General features: G+C 34.0%; 1 protein-coding gene across 4 annotated transcripts in view; it reads left to right on the top strand.

Moving 5' to 3' along the window:
* The first annotated feature begins 790 nt into the window (after positions 1-790).
* LOC125093785 (UDP-glucuronosyltransferase 2A1) overlaps positions 791-20,809 on the top strand; it is a 58,310-nt gene continuing 38,291 nt past the window's right edge. For 2 of the 4 annotated variants that reach the window (XM_047719448.1, XM_047719447.1), the window contains exons 1-2: positions 791-1,537; positions 10,840-11,471. In XM_047719448.1, coding sequence (XP_047575404.1) covers positions 822-1,537; positions 10,840-11,471 — 1,348 coding nt within the window. In that variant the 5' untranslated portion in view covers positions 791-821. Of the gene's footprint in view, positions 1,540-10,839; positions 11,472-20,809 lie in introns of all 4 variants that reach the window. The other 2 variants (XM_047719451.1, XM_047719450.1) reach the window with 1 other exon arrangement.

The raw sequence follows: 20,809 nt of genomic DNA, 5'->3' as shown, positions 1-20,809 counted from the left end.
AAAGTAGTAATAAAAATTACACTTTCTCTATTTGCTTATACTTCACATTTTTATAAGTATTTTCTTTGCAACAATCTTATCTGTTAAGAACCAGTTACTACAGGGATACCTGGTGGCTCAGTTTGTTAAGCATCTCCCTTCAGCTTGGGTCCTGATCCCAGGGTCCTGGGATCAAATCCTGCATCAGGGTCCCTGATCAGTAAGGAACATGTTTCTCCCTCTCCTCTCCATTCCCTCTCCTCCCTGTACCTGCTCTCTACCTCTGTCTGTCTCTCTTTCTTTCAAATAAATAAATAAGTAAATACATAAAATCTTTTAAAAAAAGAACCAATTACTACTTTAATAATATTTAATTGTTGCTAATGACATTGTATTAAATGTATTAAATATTGGAAAATCTATAGCCTTGGTATGTCTACATTTCTGAGCAAGTTCTGACCTACTCTAATATTTCAGTACCCAGGCCTGAGTGTAGAGTTAAGATATAGAGTGACTTCAAGGAATTTAAGAATAAGAATTTCACAATTATGACATGCAATGAAAGGTTTAAAGGATCATGTTTAAGAAAATGATCGGAGAGTGAGAATCATAACCGAAGCTAAAGCAACAGATAGAGAAGTAAGACACATGTTACCCCAAGCCTGTAATTATCATAAAATAGGTGATACTATGAGTAATATTATTTGGTCAAGAGAAGGCTCTTAAGGGTATCAATTGTTCTGAATCAAAACTGAAAAATAATGTGCCTTTTCTTTTTGCTTGAAAAGCAGAGAGATTCGTTTATGTCACATTTCATCAAGTCTTCTACATCAAGATACATCATGTTAAACAAGAACATTCTGCTGTTTTCTCTTAAGTTTAGTCTCTTAGGAATCACTCTTGGTGGCAATGTTCTGATTTGGCCAACGGAAGGGAGTCATTGGTTGAACATTAAGATAATTATAGATGAATTGATTAAAAAAGAGCATAACGTGACTGTCTTAGTTGCCTCTGGTGCACTTTTCATCTCTCCGGCCTCTAAACCATCTCTGATGTTTGAAATATATAAGGTGCCCTTTGGCAAAGAAAGAATAGAAGGAATCATCAAGGACTTTGTCTTGACATGGATGGAAAATAGGCCATCTCCTTCAACCATTTGGAGATTCTATCAGGAGATAGCTAGAGTCCTCAAGGACTTTCACATACTGTCTAGAGAAATCTGTGATGGTGTTCTCAAAAACCAAAACCTGATGGACAAGCTGAAGAAAAGCAAATTTGAGGTCCTAATATCAGATCCAGTATTTCCTTGTGGTGATATAGTAGCTTTAAAACTGGGAATTCCATTTATGTTCTCCTTGAGGTTTTCTCCAGCTTCAACAGTGGAAAAGCATTGTGGGAAGGTACCATTCCCTCCTTCCTATGTACCTGCTATATTATCAGAACTCACCGACCAGATGTCTTTCACTGATAGAGTAAGAAATTTCATCTCCTACCATCTGCAGGACTACATGTTTGACACTCTTTGGAAATCATGGGATTCCTACTATAGTGAAGCTTTGGGTATGTAATTTTTTAAATTAATATCTGAATTTGAACAGAGTTTTGTATCACCTCTTAATTTCCTTGTAGCTTTTTTTTTTTCAATCCTACATATGCTAACTATCTATTAGTATCATTTGAGAACAGGGAGGAAGACAAAAAACAATATGCTTTGTAACTATAGTGTGTTGTTTTCCAATTTTATGGACTTAAAGATACCAGCTAAGTACTTTTATGGATGACATAGAGCAAGTTTTAAAACAGGACTAAATTCTCATTCAGATATTGCATTGATGATAGAAATTGCCTAGAAATTTCAGTGGTGAGTAGAGAAAGTTGGAAGAGATTAGACTTCCTATAAGTCCATTACTAATATAGACGTGTATGTGTGTCTGTGTGTGTTTAAAAACTTACATGAGTATGGATAATCTCTGATCATTGTTTCATTGTTCATGTATTTCCTACTGTTTACTAGGTGCCCCCTAGGTAGGGAAGTTACAAAAAGGACTAAGATGAAGATCCTGACTTCAAGAATTTCAGTCAAGCAGAGAAGTCATACAAGAGAGGGGATATTTACAGTATGAACAATGTGGGTAATGAAAATATGTATAAAGAACAGAGAGTATAAAAGAGTTGGGCAGAATGTAATAGGAGAGAGTGACATTCTAGAGTTGAGGTGATACACAAGAAAAAATTTAAATAGTTAATATGAATCTTTCTGCAAAACCACAGTGGAGAAAGAAACTGTCCAATGTGGAATCTGAAAGTAGCATTATGTGTGCTGGGTATTACTGATGCTTCTTTATTTATGAAGGTCAAAGTGCAAGGTGGGGAGGCATGAGAAAGAACAATGAAGATGTCAGGCTTGCAAAAATTAGTTAATTCAAATAAGTATTTTCAAAGTCTCTTCTATGTCATGCTAAGCATTTTGGTTTTTGTCAACAAACAACTGAGAACAGTTTAAAGGGATGTATTATGACTAGATTGCATCTTACATAAAATATCTGGATAGATGTGGACCTGGTGTGAAAAGATGTTAGCTTATAAGCTTCTGCATAACTCCAGGAAAGATGTGGTAAGAGCATGTACTAGTGAAGTAGCTTATAAGTGGAGAAAAATAATGCAGATGAGACTCCCATAGTAAGGCAATCAGGAGTGCAGGCTCTTGATAAACAATTTCCACTTATAAGTGTATGACGATGGAGAAGCAATTCATTCTCTTTACATCTGCATTTATTCACCCCATCTCTAACAGAGCTACTGTAAGGACTAAATTAGTTAACATATAAAAGGATCTTACAATACTGTCTAGGAGCTAGAAACCACTCAATTTGCTTTAGCTGTTTATCATGAAAAATTAATAAAAGCTGATGGCTAATTGGTTAGGACATGTTAAAAGGCCTGAAGAAGAGATAAAGATGGTTTCTTTGGGGGGGGGTTATAATTGGTATATATTATTTTCTGGTGTAAAACACAATGATTCTATGTATGTATATATAAACAAACGATCACCACAGTAAGTCTAGTTAACACTTGTGACCGTACATAATTACATTATGTTTTCTTGTGGTGAGAACTTTTATGAGGTACTCTTTTAGCAACTTTTGAATATACAATACAGTATTAACTATAGTCACCAAGCTATATATTACATCCCCAGGATTTATTTATTTTGTAACTGGAAGTTTGTGCCTTTTGACCCTCTTCATCCATTTCCTCCACCCTTACCCTCCACCTCTAGCAACCACCAATCTGTTCTCTGTATCAGAGTTGTGGTGCTTTTATTTTTTTTTTTTTGCGTATTCCACATATAAATGAAATTATACATTGTTTGTCTTTCTCTGACTTATTTCACTTAGCATAATGCCCTCAGGGTCCACCCACATTACCATAAATGGCAGGATTCTCTTCTTTTTTATGTTTGAATAAATAATTATTATAATTTATAATTTTAATCTCCATTGTAGATAAAAATAATGCTGTAGTGAACATGGGGATGTAGCTATCTCTTAGAAATAGTGGTTTTGTTTCCTTTGGGTATAATCTAGAAGTAGAATTACTGGATCATATGGTGGTCCTATTTAAGTTTTTTAGGAATCTCTATACTGTTTTCCATAGTGACTGTGCTAGTTTATACTCCTATCAATAGTGCACAAGGGTTCCCCTGTTTCCATATCCTTGCCAATACTTGTTGTACATTGTCTTTTTGATAATAACCATTCTAATAGGTGTGAGGTCATTAACAACACAGGAAACAACAGATGTTGGTGGGAATGAAGGGAAAGGGGAACTTTCTTACACTGTTGATGGGAATGGAAAATGATACAGCCACTCTGGAAAACAGTATGGAGGTTTCTCAAAATGTTAAAAATAGAGCTACCCTATGACCCAGCAAATGCACTACTAAGTATTTATCCAAAGGGTACAAAAATACTGATTCAAAGGGTCACATGCACCCTGATGTTTTTAGCAGCATTATCAACAATAGCCAATAGCCAAATTATGGGAAGAGCCCAAATGTGTGTGTGTGTGTGTGTGTGTGTGTGTGTGTATAACTGAGCCATCAAAAGGAATAAAATATTGCCACTTGCAGCAACATGGATGGAGTTAGAGTGTATTATGGTAAATGAAGTGAGTCAGTCAGAGAAACAAATGCCATATGATTTCACTCATATGTGGAATTTAAGAAACAAAACAGATGAACATAGGGGAAAGGAAAAAAAGAGAAGGAAACAACCCATAAGAGACTCTTAACTATAGAGTAAAAACTGAGGGTTGCTGGAGAAGAAATGGGCAGGGGATGATGGGCTAAATGGGTGATGGGTATTAAGGAGGGCACTTGTGATGTGCACTGGGTGTTATATGTAAGTGATGAGTCACTGAAATCAACTCCTGAAACCAATATTACATTATATGTTAAATAACTAGAATTTAAATAAAAACTTTTTTTAAAAAATCAATAAATAACAGGTGTGAGATGATATCTTGTTGTGGTTTTGATTTGCATTTCCCCAATGATGAGTGATGTTGACCCCTATTCATGTACCTGTTGGCCATTTGTTTGTTCTTTGGAAAAATCTCTATTCATGTCCTCTAGCCTTTTTTTTTTTTCTCTGTTATTGAGTTAAATGAGTTTTTGTATACTTTGGATATTAATCTCTTATAAGATGTATGATTTGTAAATATTTTCTCCCATTGGGCAGGTTGCCTTTCCATTTGTTGATGGTTTTCTTTGCTTTGTAGAAGCTTTTCAGTTTGATGTAGTTGCCCTTGCTTATTTTTCTTTTGTTATCTTTGGTGCCAAATCCAAAAAATCATCGCCAAGACTGATGTCAAGGAGCTGACCACGTATATTTTATTCTAGGAGTCTTACACTTTCAGTTCTTATTGATCAAGTCTTTAAATCATTTTCAGTTTGTCTTTGTGTGTGGTGTAAGGAAGTGATCCACTTTCATTCTTCTGCATGTAGCTGTCCAGTTTTCCACTTATTAAAGAGGCTGTCCTTTACCCATTGTGTGTTCTTGGCTTTTTTATAATGACTTAATTGACCATATAAGTGTGGTTTCTTTGGCAAGGATTATTAAAAGAAGCATTAATTGTGGGGCACCTGGGTGGCTCAGTAGGTTAAGCCTCTGCCTTCGGCTCAGGTCATGATCTCAGGGTCCTGGCATCCAGTCCCATGTCTGGCTCTCTGCTCAGCAGGGAGCCTGCTTCCCCTGCTCTCTCTGCCTGCCTCTCTGCCTGCCTGTGATCTCTCTGTCAAATAAATAAATAAAATATTTTTTAAAAGGAAGCATTAATTATAATTGGCTCATCATCTTCTCTGGGTATGCTAAATACTTGTCCCCAAATTCAAAAATATATGTTTATCGCCTGGGATATAAATGAAAACTGAGCTGTTCTGTTACTCAGAGAAAATAAGCATAGGTACTACATTGATTATAAACTAGCCTACAAAAATAGAAGTGAATGGTCAATATTGTAGGGCTAAAACTGGATCTTTAAAAATGAAGAAAAAAGATGAAGAAATGGCAATTTTATGAAGCTGTCAGGATCTGCAGAAACTCTCTAATCTGCTCATAGGTGTAGTAAACAGAGATATCTGAATATGTGCAGCATCTCTGTTAATGAAATAGAGGAATGTGTATGTAACACCTTAGTCACGATATAGGTTTATGTTTTTATCTCATTACTTATGTTTTTATCAACGACTTGTCCTCAATCTTGGAATAATAATTATCAAGATCACAATGCTTCTTATTCATATTAGTGACATTATTCCCCAGATAAACCTTCCTCATGCTGGCAGTCTCAGAATCACATGTTCCATTGTACTGTGCTTGTAAGTGAATACTGGTAATGAAACCACATGATTTTTCCCAATCATAAGACATGAGACTAATCTTTCTTAACAATTTGTTCATGGGAATGTAATGAAGTTTCTAAAAATCTTCTTATCCTCTGCTTTTGATAATATCATGTTTCTAATCAAATTACACTCTTTTGACTTAAAATGACTTTTTTTTCCTTTTTTTTTTTAAAGATTTTATTTATTTATTTGACAGAAAGAAATCACAAGTAGGCAGAGAGGCAGGCAGAGAGAGAGGAGGAAGCAGGCTCCCTGCTGAGCAGAGAGCCCGATGTGGGGCTCGATCCCAGGACCCTGAGATCATGACCCGAGCCGAAGGCAGCGGCTTAACCCACTGAGCCACCCAGGTGCCCCTTAAAATGACTATTTAAGTTTGTTTTATGAACGATATTCTTATTGATGTCAGGGACATGAACACACTCATATTCAAAAGACCAGGTAAGAAAAAAAAAGTACTGAAGTGACAGAGTGATTCATTTTCGTGCAAGCCTTTGTACATGTAGGATGATAAATGAGGATGATAAATGAGAATGATAAATGGAACCGACTTTTAAAAATCACATCTTTCCAATGTATAACTTGATTTTTTTTTTAATGCTCTAAACAAAGTCATTGCAATGAACCCATATCCACTCAGGTCTCAAATTGTCACACCTGAGTAAATAAGTAGGACAACTTTCTGTAAGATTACTTTTCTGCAGTGGAATGCAATAATCTGAGAATGAGTCTTTAATCTCTGCTAATTACTAGGAATCAGATATTATAATGTCTAAATTATTTCTTTTATTTCAGCATTTGGGTATTGGTTCAAACTCATGGTTCAAAATCATGATAGCAATAACAGTATTTGTTGATTTCTTCCTGTGCACTAGACACTGTAATAAGTCCAGCACATGTTATATCTTTTAATTTTTGCAATGAATTTGTGAAGAGAAAACTATCACAGATGAGATTATTGAGGTTGTGAAATATCAATTGCTAAAATAAAATTATATACTGACTAGTAGGAGAAAATATTTTCAGATGAAATCCAGATACCAAAACTGCTAGAAAAATTTTCTTTCTTTTTTAAAATTACGGGTGTAAATCCATTATTCAGAATATTTTAGGTTTAAACATTCTCAGTTACTTTTCCTATTCCTAGATTTAGCTTTTGAAGTCTGCTGTTTTATTTCTTATTTATATTAAATTTGCTAACTGGAGTTTAATTGGTTTGTGTTATCACTAGGTAACTTGCTGTTTCCTTAGGCAAAAGTTTCCATTTGACTGTTGCCTGGGGCGAGTTGCCTGAGGATAGGTATCTGGTCCTAATAGAACTTAAAACGCTGTGTTTAACTGAAAGTAAGAAAAGGCTTCTGCAGATTTCAAATATATTTATTTAAAGCTGAACCAGGTAAATTTTGTTTTCATATACATATTAACAACAAAAAAACCCACCAAAATTGGAGAAACATTTAAGAAAAAAAAATGTAGCATTTTAATGCCAGTAAAAATATTTATAATCCATAAACATTACCTATTGCTATCAACAGTTTTATCCTTCAGCCAGTATAGAAACAAATAGCTTTTTTGTGTGAATGATCTTTATATGCTAGATTTATATGAGTACATAATGTATTATTATACATGAGTAATCAGATGATTACGCTCTAAGAATTAACGCTGTCTATAATAACAATAGACTTTCCTATAAATATATTAAATAGAAAAAACAACGCATCTTCAAAAAAATTATGACTATAATATTCAGATCTTTACATGAACTAAACACTGATCAAAGGTAATTAACATAAAATAAAGTGCTAGAAATGAAACAAATGTGAATGTGTATATTCCCAAAGTGCTTGATTTCCAGTAGTCATTTTAAAGGAGAGAAAAATGCATTGGGGTTCTTTACCTGAAGAGTACTACATGTTAGTTTAGGACTTTTTTTCCCCCTCTTTCTTCCCAGTCTTTTTCTTGCTCCCTCTATCTTCTCTTCCTTCCTTCCTTCCTCTATTTTTTGATGTAAATTAATTTTGTTTGGTTAGAATCTTTCAAATGACCTCTGGTAGCATCCCCTTTTTCATAATGACCCATGAGTGGGATGACAGCCATAAGCATGCCATCCAAGAAGGAATTTGCTATGGGACATGCACAATTTCAAGGGCACTGTCACTCTTTGCTGTCACTCAATGAAAGGGAATGGAGGTGATCATTTTTATGGAAATAATTTTGAATTTTCTATGTATGTATTTCTTAAAATAAGTCACTTGTGAACCTTGGTACTGAATACATTGTTAGTAAATATCATTTTTTAAAAAGATTTTACTTATTTATTTATTTAAGAGAGAGAGAGAGAGAGAGAGAGAGAGCACAAGCAGGGGGAAAAGCAGGCAGAGCAGGCAGAGGGAGAAGCAGGTTCCCTGCAGAGTGAGGAGCCGGATGCGGGACTCGATCCTTGGACCCTAGGATCATGACCTGAGCTGAAGGCACCAACTGAGCCACCCAGACATCCCATAACATATCATTTTTGATGTGCCTCAAGATTGAGCATGACTGACACCTGTAGAGGAACTTGTGGTGTTTAGGAAAACCTGGACCAAAACTCAAGCACCGCAGAGGACCATTATCTGAGAAGCAGAAGAAAGGAAGTGCATCTAAGTGATAAGATCTGTTTAAACTGGTAGTTTTTAAAGTACGAGTCTCTCCTTACTTTATCATATATAGCTAACGTTTATTGAGCACGGATGATGTTCCAAATAATGTACACAATTTTTTTTTTCATTCAGTCCTCACATCTACAAGAAACAGGCACCAGCATTCTCTACCATTTTGTAATGAGGAGGCTGAGAAATTTGCCTGAGGTTACAATGAAGAAAGTGGTGAAGGATTTGATGTGAGACCCTGAGCTAAAAGAAGATTCTAAAAAGATACTCAGTTAATATACAATAAAACAAAGGGGAAGAAAAAGTACATTGACTTTTAAGCTTTCAAGAATGCATTAACTAAATGCATTCAAGGAACTAAAAAAAAAGTTGAAGCTATAATGTGAAGCTAAAACTCTAAGCTTACTAAGGAGTTGATTATAAATTTTCAAAAATAGTATGAAAGATGGTTTCCAAGCCATCTTTGGGACGACCTCCCAGTCCAAGAGACAATGAGAAATGAATTAGCATAGCTAAATTCTAGCTATTCATTGAAATGCTTACAGGAAGAGGAGACATTTAACTCCTGGTTTCTATCCTTTTAATTACATTATTTGTTCTTATTTTCTACTTTTAATGGCAACTCTTAGCTTCTTTGATTTCCTTAACTTTTAAAATAGCATCAGTATATGGTTGCCCTTATAGAGTTTGGCATTTACTAAAAATCTCAACAGACAGATATCATTATATCTGGGTCTGGCTGGTCATTCTGTAGCTAACCTGTTGGTTCACTGATCTATCTTCAGGCAAATTTATTAAACTACATTACTAAACTTTTGCTTTGAACTAAGCAGTTTACAAAGCAACTTTGCAGATATTATTGCTAATCCACAAAGTAATATAACATCACTATCTCTCATTTTTGCATGAAAAATCCAAGGTTGAAAGGGTCCAGGTATTATTCCAGGGTCATAAGGCTTGTAAAGGAATAGTTTTTGAATCTGGGGCAATTGAACTCTAGTGTCCACCCAATTTAAACTACTACACAGCTCTGAATGAAAAAGCGTGTGACTTCTTGTGGTGCTAGGCCCTATCTTCTTGATTTGCATATGAAAATATCGTATGAAAGAAAATGAAAAATTCCCTGCAAAGAGGAGATGATTATCGATATGCTTTATCAGAAAACTCTCCTCTGACAAATGTGTAAAATTTGTCCTATAATCCAATTAATTGAAAATATCTTGTAATCTTTGAGAAAATCTCTTCTAATTGAAGGTTGTTTTTAGTTTTTCTTCCTAAATATGAGCCATGGAGAAGTAATAATAATGCTTGTCATTGTGCATTGCCAAAGCTTCTAAAACTTACAAAGATGAGGCATAAGACCATGGAAATCTAGCAATTCTCAAATGATGTTATGATAATAGTCTCAGTTGCCCTATGTTGTAATATGTTTTTGGATATGCAACTCAATATTAATTTCATTATCTATGAAATATAGCAAGTAATGTATGATGCACAAGACTCTGAAAAGGACTGAATTAGACAATGTATATAAAAATGCCTTGAGGGGCGCCTGGGTGGCTCAGTGGGTTAAGCCTCTGCCTTCAGCTCAGGTCATGATCTTAAGAGTCCTGGGATCCAGCCCCACGTCGGGCTCTCTGCTCAGCAGGGAGCCTGCTTCTCCCTCTCTCTCTGCCTGTCTCTCTGCCTACTTGTGGTCTGTCTCTCTCTATGTCAAATAAATAAAATCTTTTAAAAAAAATGCCTTGTAATAAGATATCTAACTTAAAGTTACTCTAAGTTTTGAGACAGTGGTTTTAGCAGTAACAACTGCTATTATTTTTTGTTTAACTTAATTTTAGGAAAGATAAATTAAAGACACATTTTATAATTATTTATAATTTATATATATTATATATATAATTGTACATATATAATTATATATAATTTATAATTATTATCACAGAGTACATAGACACCAGGCTTATAACTTGACTTCTTCTTTTGCTTTCAAATAGGATTTGATTTACTTCTGTTGTTAGAATAATAATATTATTGCATATAATGGTTTGAATTATATTAGTTTCCTTTTAATCTATAGATCAAGTGACTTATGAATGAGTATACCCATCACATTAAACATCATTTATTTGAAAAAAAATCTACCTAAATAAACTTTGAAAATTTCTTTTTATGTTAAAAGATCTACAGTAGGATGGTTTTCATAATGGATATCACCATGCCTAAGAAGTTTGTCCAGCTGCTGGTTTTCAATTTGACTTTGACTCAAATTGTTCTAAGTGGAAATGTGCTAATTTGGCCAACGGATGGTAGTCATTGGTTAAATATTGAGATCATTCTAGAAGAGCTGATTCAAAGAAATCACAATGTGACTGTACTGGCTTCATCAACAATTCTATTAATCAACTCTAATCCTGATTCTCCCGTGAATTTTGAGGTGATACCTGTCTCCTATACGGACAGCAATTTAGATTCCTTAATTGAACATATGATAATGCTGTGGATGGACCACAGACCAACTCCTCTCACACTCTGGACTTTCTATAAAGAGCTAGGAAATCTTCTAGATACTTTTTTTCGAATCAATATACAAATCTGTGATGGAGTATTAAACAATCCCAAGTTAATGGCAAGACTTCAGAAAGGTAGTTTTGATGTGTTAGTAGCAGATCCAGTAACTATCTGTGGGGACCTGGTTGCTCTGAAATTAGGAATTCCATTTGTATACACATTGAGGTTCTCTCCAGCCTCCACAGTTGAGAGACATTGTGGGAAAATCCCAGCACCTGCCTCCTATGTACCTGCAGCTTTGTCAGAGCTCACTGACCAGATGACCTTTGGTGAGAGGGTTAAAAATACTCTCTCTTATCCTCTGCAAGACTACATATTTCAGTCCTACTGGAGAGAATGGAATTCATACTACAGCAAAGTTCTAGGTAAGTCTCTAAAATATTCCCTTATTAATGTCTCCACATACCCCATTTATTCTTGTTAGTAAAACAGTAAATGGTTTCTGTCCCACCGCACATGCCAGGCTGAGGTAAATATACTTACTATATATCATACTCTCATACAAGATGATTCTTTTTGGATAAATTTCTTAAAAATGTAATGGTGGTATTAATATGAATGCTAGTGCTTCACTGCAAATGAACTTGTCTAAATAGGAATTTAGACAATGGCTTTTCAATGAGTAAATCAGTCTTCAAATATAAACGAAAGTGCCTTTACTTGGATGAATTATGGTACTGCTAAAAAAATACCTGGCAAACATTTTGAAGTGATGCATGATTTCCTTTCCCTCCTTCATTCCTCATTCTTTTCTTTGTCTGCAGAAAACTTCAAAAAGCCTAGGATTGCTTAATCCTAGAAACCTGAGTTTATAACCACCCCCATTTCTCACTATCTCTCTGTCCTGAGGCTCCTCGGGTGTTCGACTGGCTTCTCATCTCCATCTTAATTTCTCTGTATCCTTGGGTAATCCTCAAGTTTCCTTGCCTCACACATTCCTGTGAGGATCAAGTAAGTTATGCAAACAGCTCCGGATGGTTGTTTATCTTTCTGATTCTCATGAACCTTCCTTCATTTTTCTATTTTCTTCTCTCCTGAAGTTTTTTTTTTTTCTCTAGATTTATTAGTAGTAAGCACCAGGTATATTAATTAACAGCAGAAATTAACCGTTGATACTACCAATGGTACTTTCTCACAAAGATAATACACAAAATATTGTCCTTTACATACCTTTCAGCCTGCCTCCCTCCTACTCTTTATTTTCCTTTTTTTCTCCTTCCCTTCTTCTCTCCCTTCCTCCCTTCCTCTCTCCCCTCTTCCCTTTCTTCTACCATGCTTTTTTTGTATAAAAATAAAAGTACTTATTGAACACCAACTCGTTACCTGTCACTTTTCTGGGTACAGTTGACAAAACAGATCAAAATCTCTTTGATTTTTTTACTACATAGTGTATATCACAATAGTGTATATGCTATGCATATATGCTATGTAGTAAAATAAGAGGAGGAGGGTTACACTTTTAAATACAGTGTCTAGGGAAGGTCTCAAATGGTGACATTCAAATGAAGACCTGAGGGCAGTGAGTGTGAGAGCCATTGGGATCCCTGGAGGAAAAGCATTATAGACATCCATAAGAGCAAGTGGAAGGATCTGTGGCAAGCCATAGAAGCAGGAACAGCCTCACTGTATCGTGACCTTAATCTTACATTTCACAAGCAGAATTTGTGTATATATCTTTTCTTTCCTGGATTTTGGAATATACTTCATCCAATTTTTCATTACTTAAACTTTTAAATTTCTTCATGGAGTTGTCTAGAGGGAAGATGTTAAACATACCACACATATGTAAATAAAACATATGCAAGATAATTAAAATTTGTATATACATTTAAAGATATGGTAATTAGAATTTTGGAAGTAAAATGTGTTTTTATACTCATTATAATGTCACTTAACTATATTTTATTTTTCTTCGGATTCCAAATTTCATAAGCCTCAATGAGATATTTTGATTTAAATTTAGGTTTTTTTTCCCAAGACATTTGAAATGTGTCCTATAATAGTTGTGTCTGCCCATAGATGCCCACATACCAACTACTGCAGGTATTGAGTGAGATAACAGTCTCTATTCCTTAAGTAAGAGGATTACAAAAAGTAAGATAGTGGAGGTTCTTGGAAAGTACATGAGGTTCTGGGTTCAAGTTCCATTTGCTGTGTAATTTCAGGCAAGTGATTTAAACTCTGAGTCACGACATTTCTACATTTTTAAAAGGGGGCAATTATTCCACTGTACTCTTTGGGATGTTCATATGGTATCTGGGTATGCTATGTCAGTTATAAGGAATTGTACTTATGTTAAATGTTGTTTACAGCAAACTACATAAGAACTCTGAAATGACAAAAGCCCAGGGTTTGAAGCTTACTAAGTAGTCAGTACAGATAAGCAAAGAATAAAGGGCCTCTGGAATGTACTAACTCCAGATTATATAATGTATGGAAAGCCTTTGTAAAACAGAATGTTCTTGTCTTCTCATTTTCACAGGATCATGACCTAGTTTCAGAAATCCTATGTCCTGAGAAATTAGATATCATATTTACTTCAATCCTTTATACTCCTCATGTTACTAAACATACTTGAACAACAAATAATTGTCTTGCATATTTTATTTCAAATTGAAGCTTTGGGAATAGACTAATCCAATTTGTCTTTGATTGCAATTACATTCTTAAAGTATTAGGGACACCTGGTAGCTGTAAACCGAGAGTGACTAGGTCAGTTACCTTCCATTTGATATTATTATCAAACAGAGGAGAACACAGGAAATTTAATAACATCAGATTTCAGGAGAGTTTCCATCTCCATGTTTATTCTTTATTTCTCTGGGAAAAATCAACCAGAAAAATAGCATGTTTAAGTGTGGTTAAGAAAAATCCCAGATATCTATATTGAAGGAAACAAATAAGTTAGAAGGAAATAATCTAACTATACTGTTTAAAAATCCTGTTTTGCTTGCCATGGAGATCTTAAATTTTATGGATGAAGCAAATAAAATTCATCAATTCATTTTTAAATGTGCTTCTCACACCTAATGGAGCAGGCCTATCTGGAAATATGACAATCATTGCTATTCATATAAGGGAGTGAATCTCTAATTAATCTTGCTCAAGCCCAGTGTTCTGCAAGGTACCTTCAAATTGTACCGAGCTCGATCTCTCCAGCCTCTGAGCGATCTGCTGACTGGCACATAGCTCACTCTAATGTGGGTAGGATTTGGGACTTGCCTTCACTACAGCTATAGGACATGCCTTCACATAAGGCTTCTAATTCCTTCTCACATGCAGTTTTCCTGGGGTCAGTGCTGTAAGGTTTTTAAAATTCTGTGTAACCTATCTTTTGAAGTAAGACCTAAATCCTAATTTTACAGTTTACTGAAGTTTCACAGCGTGAACCTACCCATGCAACCAGCACCCAAATCAAGAAGCAAAAAATTATTCCCATAGTGCCTCTTTCTCCTCACACCAGTCCCTACAATTCCTAAAAATAATCACTTGACTTCTAGCACTACAGATTAATTTTGCCTGATTTTAAACTTTGTATAAATGAACCACACGTTGTGTACTCTTGTGTATTTTGTTTCTTTTGCGAATGGTTTTTATATTCACCCAAGTTGTTGCATAGAGGTATATATAGAGGTATATAGAGGTTCATTCTCAGAGTTATGTAGATTCTATTGAATTAACATACTACATTTTATTTATCCATTTTGCTGTTGATAAATGTGTAGACTATCCTGGTCTTGGCTATTTATGATAAGCATTGCTATGAACATTCTTGTACATGTCTTTTGGTAAATATGCTTGCGTCATATTAGGTGATAGAGTATGCATTTGTTTAGTTTTAGTACACACTGCTAACATCCAGTTTCTCAAGTTGCTTGTGCCAATCAATAATCCCATCAGCCATTTACAAGGATTCCCATCGTTCTTCATTCTCACTAACACTTCGTATTTATTATCTTTTTGCATTTTGAAAAAATTCTAACCATGCTATTGATGTGTAGGGTCATCTCATTTTTAGAAAAAGATTAGGAGCTAATTTATACATGGTAAAAGGAAGTGCACTAAGTATACAGTGTGATTTGCTTTGTCAAATGTATATATTTCTTTAACCAGCACATCAAACAATTTCTGGGATCCCTTTTCTAAGAAAGCTGCTCTCCAGACCTTTTCCGAGTCAGTAATTCCTACCACTTAGTTTTCGCTCTTCATTCTGATTCTTTCCATTTTCCTTTTGTGGGCTTTTAAGATTCATTCTCTAATAAATTTAACTCTAAAAGTAACATGATTACATTGTCACTCATGTTCAGTTTGTGCTCCATCAAGCAGCTCTGATCTAGCTCTACTCAGTGATTCTGCAGCTAATGCCCTTGCTAATTGCACCATTTTTGCTATTAACTTAATAAATAGCTACTCTTAACTATACACCTATCAAGAGCTTTCATTGGTACAATGCATACATTATTACTAATCCAATACACAAGCCGAGAATGATCTTTATCTCTTACCTTGGAGCCGTCAAAATTCAGAAAGATTAAGCGACTTTGCTAAAATCACCAAATATGTAACTGAACCAGAGAAGACCCTATGTATATTGAATCCACTACATAAAGAAATTCACATTCCCAGCAATAATGACCAGTCCATAATTTCCAGGATTTTAATTTGAGAAGTCACAGATAGGGAAAAGAAAAAAAACAAGTCTGCTCAGCTCCCATTGTTTGCTTGGTAAGCTGGTGTTTCCTGTGAGCATGCTCTCACCCAACTTTCTTGAGGGCACTGCTGTGACATTATTTCAACTTTATAGACTTTATTTTTTGTTTTTCAAGTTAAAAAATCTTTAAATATTTTGGTGCAAACTGTCTTTTTTGTCACAGAGAATTGTGTGGTCCTGAGTTTTGTCTTTAGGCAATGACATACAGGTCCTGAGTACCCTTGGCCTCTCCTGCTTGCTTATGGTATTATAGAAATAATCTTAACTAGATCTTGAGGAGGAAAAAACTAGTGTTATTTGCATTGGCATACAGTTAAGTGCAACTATTTGGTTTAAACTGACCAAATTTTAATTTTAATTTAAAGTTAAAATTTGGTTTAAACTGACCAATTTTAAATTTAAATTTTAAATTTTAATTGTCACCATTCCAAGGATATATTATTATTTTAAAAAATCATCTGTGCGTCTTTTGGAGTGTTTACCAATGTTTCTTATATAAATATGTTTTACATATTTGTTGTTAAATTTCAGCCAACTGATTTGTTTTGTTGTTGGCCTTATAAATGTGTTCCCTCTTCCTTTTCTTTTCCATTAGTCATAGCTTGTATACATAAATTTTAGTTACCATTCAATTTCAATTTCATATCCTGGTATTTGTCCATATTATCCTATGCTTTACAGTAGTTATCCAGACACATGTTCATTAAACTGATACTAGAAATAAGTTACATCTCCCTTTATAATTCTTATGTCACTGGTCACCTTTTCTTGTCTAATTTTACTTCTGATAAAATCAGACTTAATTAATAATAATGAAGATAGTTGCCTTCATCTTTTATTTTCAAATTTAGTTGAAATGACTAAATTTTATTCATTAATTAACTTGCTTATTTATGAACCATGTGAAGAAAATATCAATTACTTAATTACTATTACACTTTGCATTTTCTTTTGTAAATCAGAACTGTGTCAAGTTTTGTCAACTTCTTTTTCCACCTATGGCAAGAATTATTTGATTTTCTAGGCAAGTTAATAGATGAATTATATGAATAGATTTCCTATTACTGAATTATTTCTGGAATAATTATTATTTCTGGAATAATTATTTCTGGAATCATTTTTGCATAAATCATTAATATTTTGTTGGATACATTTTTATTCATAGATGAAAGGCTGGATAGAAGTAGAATAAAAAATATCATACTTTTGTACAATCTCTTGAAGATTTTAGACCCATATTATAGACAGTTCATGAAAATAACCTTTGTTTCCCTTCTTTTTTGTGCTTGTAGCACTTCTAAAACTTTTTTATTTTTGATATTTAAGGTTTAGTACAATTTTCTGTTCTTTGTTCTCCAGATTTACTTAGATATAATTGACATATAATACTGTGCAAATTTGTGTACAAAGTAATCATTTGATAGATGAATATATTGTGAAATGACTACAACAATAAAGTTGGTTAGCACTTCTATCACCTCATATAGCTACAGTTTTGTGTGTGTGTGTGTGTGTGTGTTGTGTGTGTGGTAGAATTTACTGTTTTAGCAACTTTCAGATATAGAGTTCTGTTAACTATAGCCATGATGTTGTACAGTATATCTCCAGAACTTATTTATCTTGTAACTGGAATTTTTTACACTTTGATCACCTTCACCCATTTCCTCCACCTCTCAACTTCCACTCCTGGCAACCACCATTTTACTCTCTGATAAGTTCAGCATTTTTTAGTTTCCATATACAGGTGAGATCAGACAGAATTTGTCTTTCTCTATTTGACTTGCTTCACTTAGCATAACACTCCCAAGGTTCATCCATGTTGTTGAAAATGGGAAGTTTCCCTTATTTCTCATAGCTAATTTCTGTCCCATTGTGTGATACATTTATCACAACTTTTTCATTCATCTGTCAATGGACACTTCAGTTGTTTCCATTCTGTTGTAAGAATGCTGCAATAACCATGCGAGTGTAAATGTCTTTCCAAGACAGTATAATTTCCTTTGGATATATACCCAGAAGTGAAATTGCTGGATCATACAGTATCATACCTTTAATTTTCTGAGGAACCTCTATACTGTTTTCCACAATGGCTGCACCAGTTTACATTCCCATCAACAGTGCATAGCTTTACCAACACTTTCCTCCACAGCTTTGCCAACACTTATCACTTGTCTTTTTTATAACAACCATTTTAACCATTATAACAACCATTTTATAACAACCATTTTAACAAGTGTGAGATGATAACTCATTGTGGTTTTGATTTGCATTTCCTGGTGATTAGTGATGTTGAGCACCTTTTCATGTCCTTGTTGGCCATTTTTATGTTTCCTTTGGAAAAACATCTCTTTGGGTCCTCTTCCCATTTTTAATTAGATTATTTGGGGTCTTCTGCTGTGAGTCTCATACTTATTTTGAATATTAACCTTATCAGATATGTGGTTTGCAAATATCTTCTCCCATTCTGTAGGTTAAATTTTCACTTTGTTTCTTTTTCTGTGTAGGAGCTTTTGAGTTTGATATAGTAACACTTGTTTATTTTTGCCCTTGTGTTTTGTGGTTGGGGTGTCACATTCATAAAATCATTGTCAAACCAATGGGTTATTAAGACACTTTGATTCTATGTTTTCTTCTAGGAATTTTATGGTTTCAGGTCGTATATTTGTCTTTACCATTTTGTGAGTGGTGTAAGATAGAGATCCAATTTCATTCTTTGGCATAAGAATATCCAGTTTTCCTAACTTCATTTATTGAAGAAACTATCTTTTCTCTATTGAGTATTCTCCATTTCCTTGCCAAATACTAGTTAACCATATATGCATGGGTTTATTTCTGAGTTCTCAATTCTGATCTATTGATCTATGTGTCTGTTTTATGTCAGTGTCATATTATTTTAGTTACTGTACCTTTTAAATATAGTTTAAAATCAGGAAGTGTGTGGCCTCCAGCTTTGATCTTTTTTCTTGGGATTATTTTGATTATTCGGGATTTTTTGTGGTTCCATAAAAATTTTAGGGAATTTTTTTTTTCTATTTCTGTAAAAAATGCCATTGGAACCTTAATAAGGGTTAGACTGAATCTATAGATTGTTTTGGGTATTATGGACATTTTAACAATATTAATTTGTATGATCCTGGACACAAGATATCTTTCCCTTTATTTGTGTCTACTTTAATTTCTTTCATCAGTGTATTAAAGTTTTCCATGTACAATTAAAGGTCCAAATGTGAGACCTGAAACCATAACAATCCTAGAGGAGAGCACAGGTAGTAATTTATCTGACATTGGTCATAGCAACATTTTTCTAAGTATGTCTCCTAAGACAATGGAAACAAAAGCAAAAATAAACTATTGGGACTACATCAAATTAAAAAGCTTCTGAACAGTGAAGGAAGCAATCAACAAAACTAAAAGACAACTTATTGAACGGGAGAAGGTATTTGCAAGTGATATATCCAGTAAAGGGTTAGTATCCAAAATATAGGAAGCCCTTATACTACTCAACACCCCTGAAACAAATTATCCAATTAATAAATGGGCAGAAGGCATGATTAGACATATTCATGAATATGAATATGTCTTTTTTGACTTCCGTCAATTTTGGCTAATGTTAAATAAGAAGACATACAGATGGTCAACAGACATATAAAAAGATGTTCAACATCACTCATCATCAAAGAAATGAAAATCAAAACCAGGTTAGGTGACATATCATTTCATAGGTGTCAGAATGGCTAAAATCAAAACCACAAGAAAAAAATTGTTGATAAGGATGTAGACAAAAAGGAACTCTTGCTTTAATAAGAAAGCAAACTGGTGTAACCACTGTAGAAAACAGAATGGAAGACTCCCAAAAATTAAAAGTAGAATTACCATATGATCCCATAATTCCACTACTGGGTATTTACTCAAAAAATATGGAAACACTAATTCAAAAAAATATATGCACCCCTATGTTTATTGAAGCATTGTTTATAATAGTAAATTATGTAAGCAACCCAGGTGTTCATTAATAAATGAATGGATAAAAAAGATGTGGCATACATGTGTGGGCACGGGCACGTGCACATGCATGTGCAAGCGCACATGTGCGCATGTGCGCGCACACACACACATACACACACACTAGAATGTTATGCAGCCATGAAAAAGAATGAAATCTTGCCATTTGCAAAAATCTGGATGGATCTAGAAGGTATAATTCTAAGTGAAATAAGTTTTTTTTGTTTTTGCTAAGTGAAATAAGTTAATCAGAGGACAAATACAATATGATTTCACTTGCATGTAGAATTTAAAAAAAACAAAACAAAGTAAGAAAGAAAAAGGAGAAAAAAGAAAAAAGAGATTTTTAACTATAGAGAACAAACTGATGGTTACTAGAGAGGATTAATGGGAAGATGGATGTAATATGTGAAGGGAATTAAAAGTACATTTATCATGATGAGCACTAAGTAATATATAGAATTGTTCAATAACTATATTGTACTCCTAAAACTAATACAACATTGTATGTTAACTATACTGGAATTAAAATTAAAAAATAATAAAGTTGTCCATGTACAAATCTTTCATTTTATTAGTTAAATTTATTCCAAGTATTTTATTATCTTTGGTGCTGTTTTGTAAATAGGATAAAAATAATTTTTAAAATTAATTTTACTACTATTTTGTTGTTAGTGTATGAAAACAACTTAGTTTGTATGTTGATTTTGTATCCTGCATCTTTACTAAATTCATTTATTAGTTCTAACAGATTTTTGGTGGAGTCTTTAAAATTTTCTATGTATAAAATGTCATCTTCATTGAGATTTCAGAGAAAATTTTACTACTTCTTTTCTAATGCAGATGTCTTTTATTTCTTTTTCTTCTCTGACTGCTTTTACTAGGTCTTCCAATACTATGTTGAACAGGAATGCTAATAAGGATGAGAGTTGGTATCCTTGTGCTTTCTAGTCTTAGAGGAAAAACTTTCAATCTTTCACCATTGTGGAT

Source organism: Lutra lutra, chromosome 2 (genome assembly GCF_902655055.1).
Source record: "Lutra lutra chromosome 2, mLutLut1.2, whole genome shotgun sequence".
Classification (NCBI taxonomy): Eukaryota; Metazoa; Chordata; class Mammalia; order Carnivora; family Mustelidae; genus Lutra; species Lutra lutra.
This window is presented reverse-complemented; position numbering and strand designations above follow the sequence as displayed.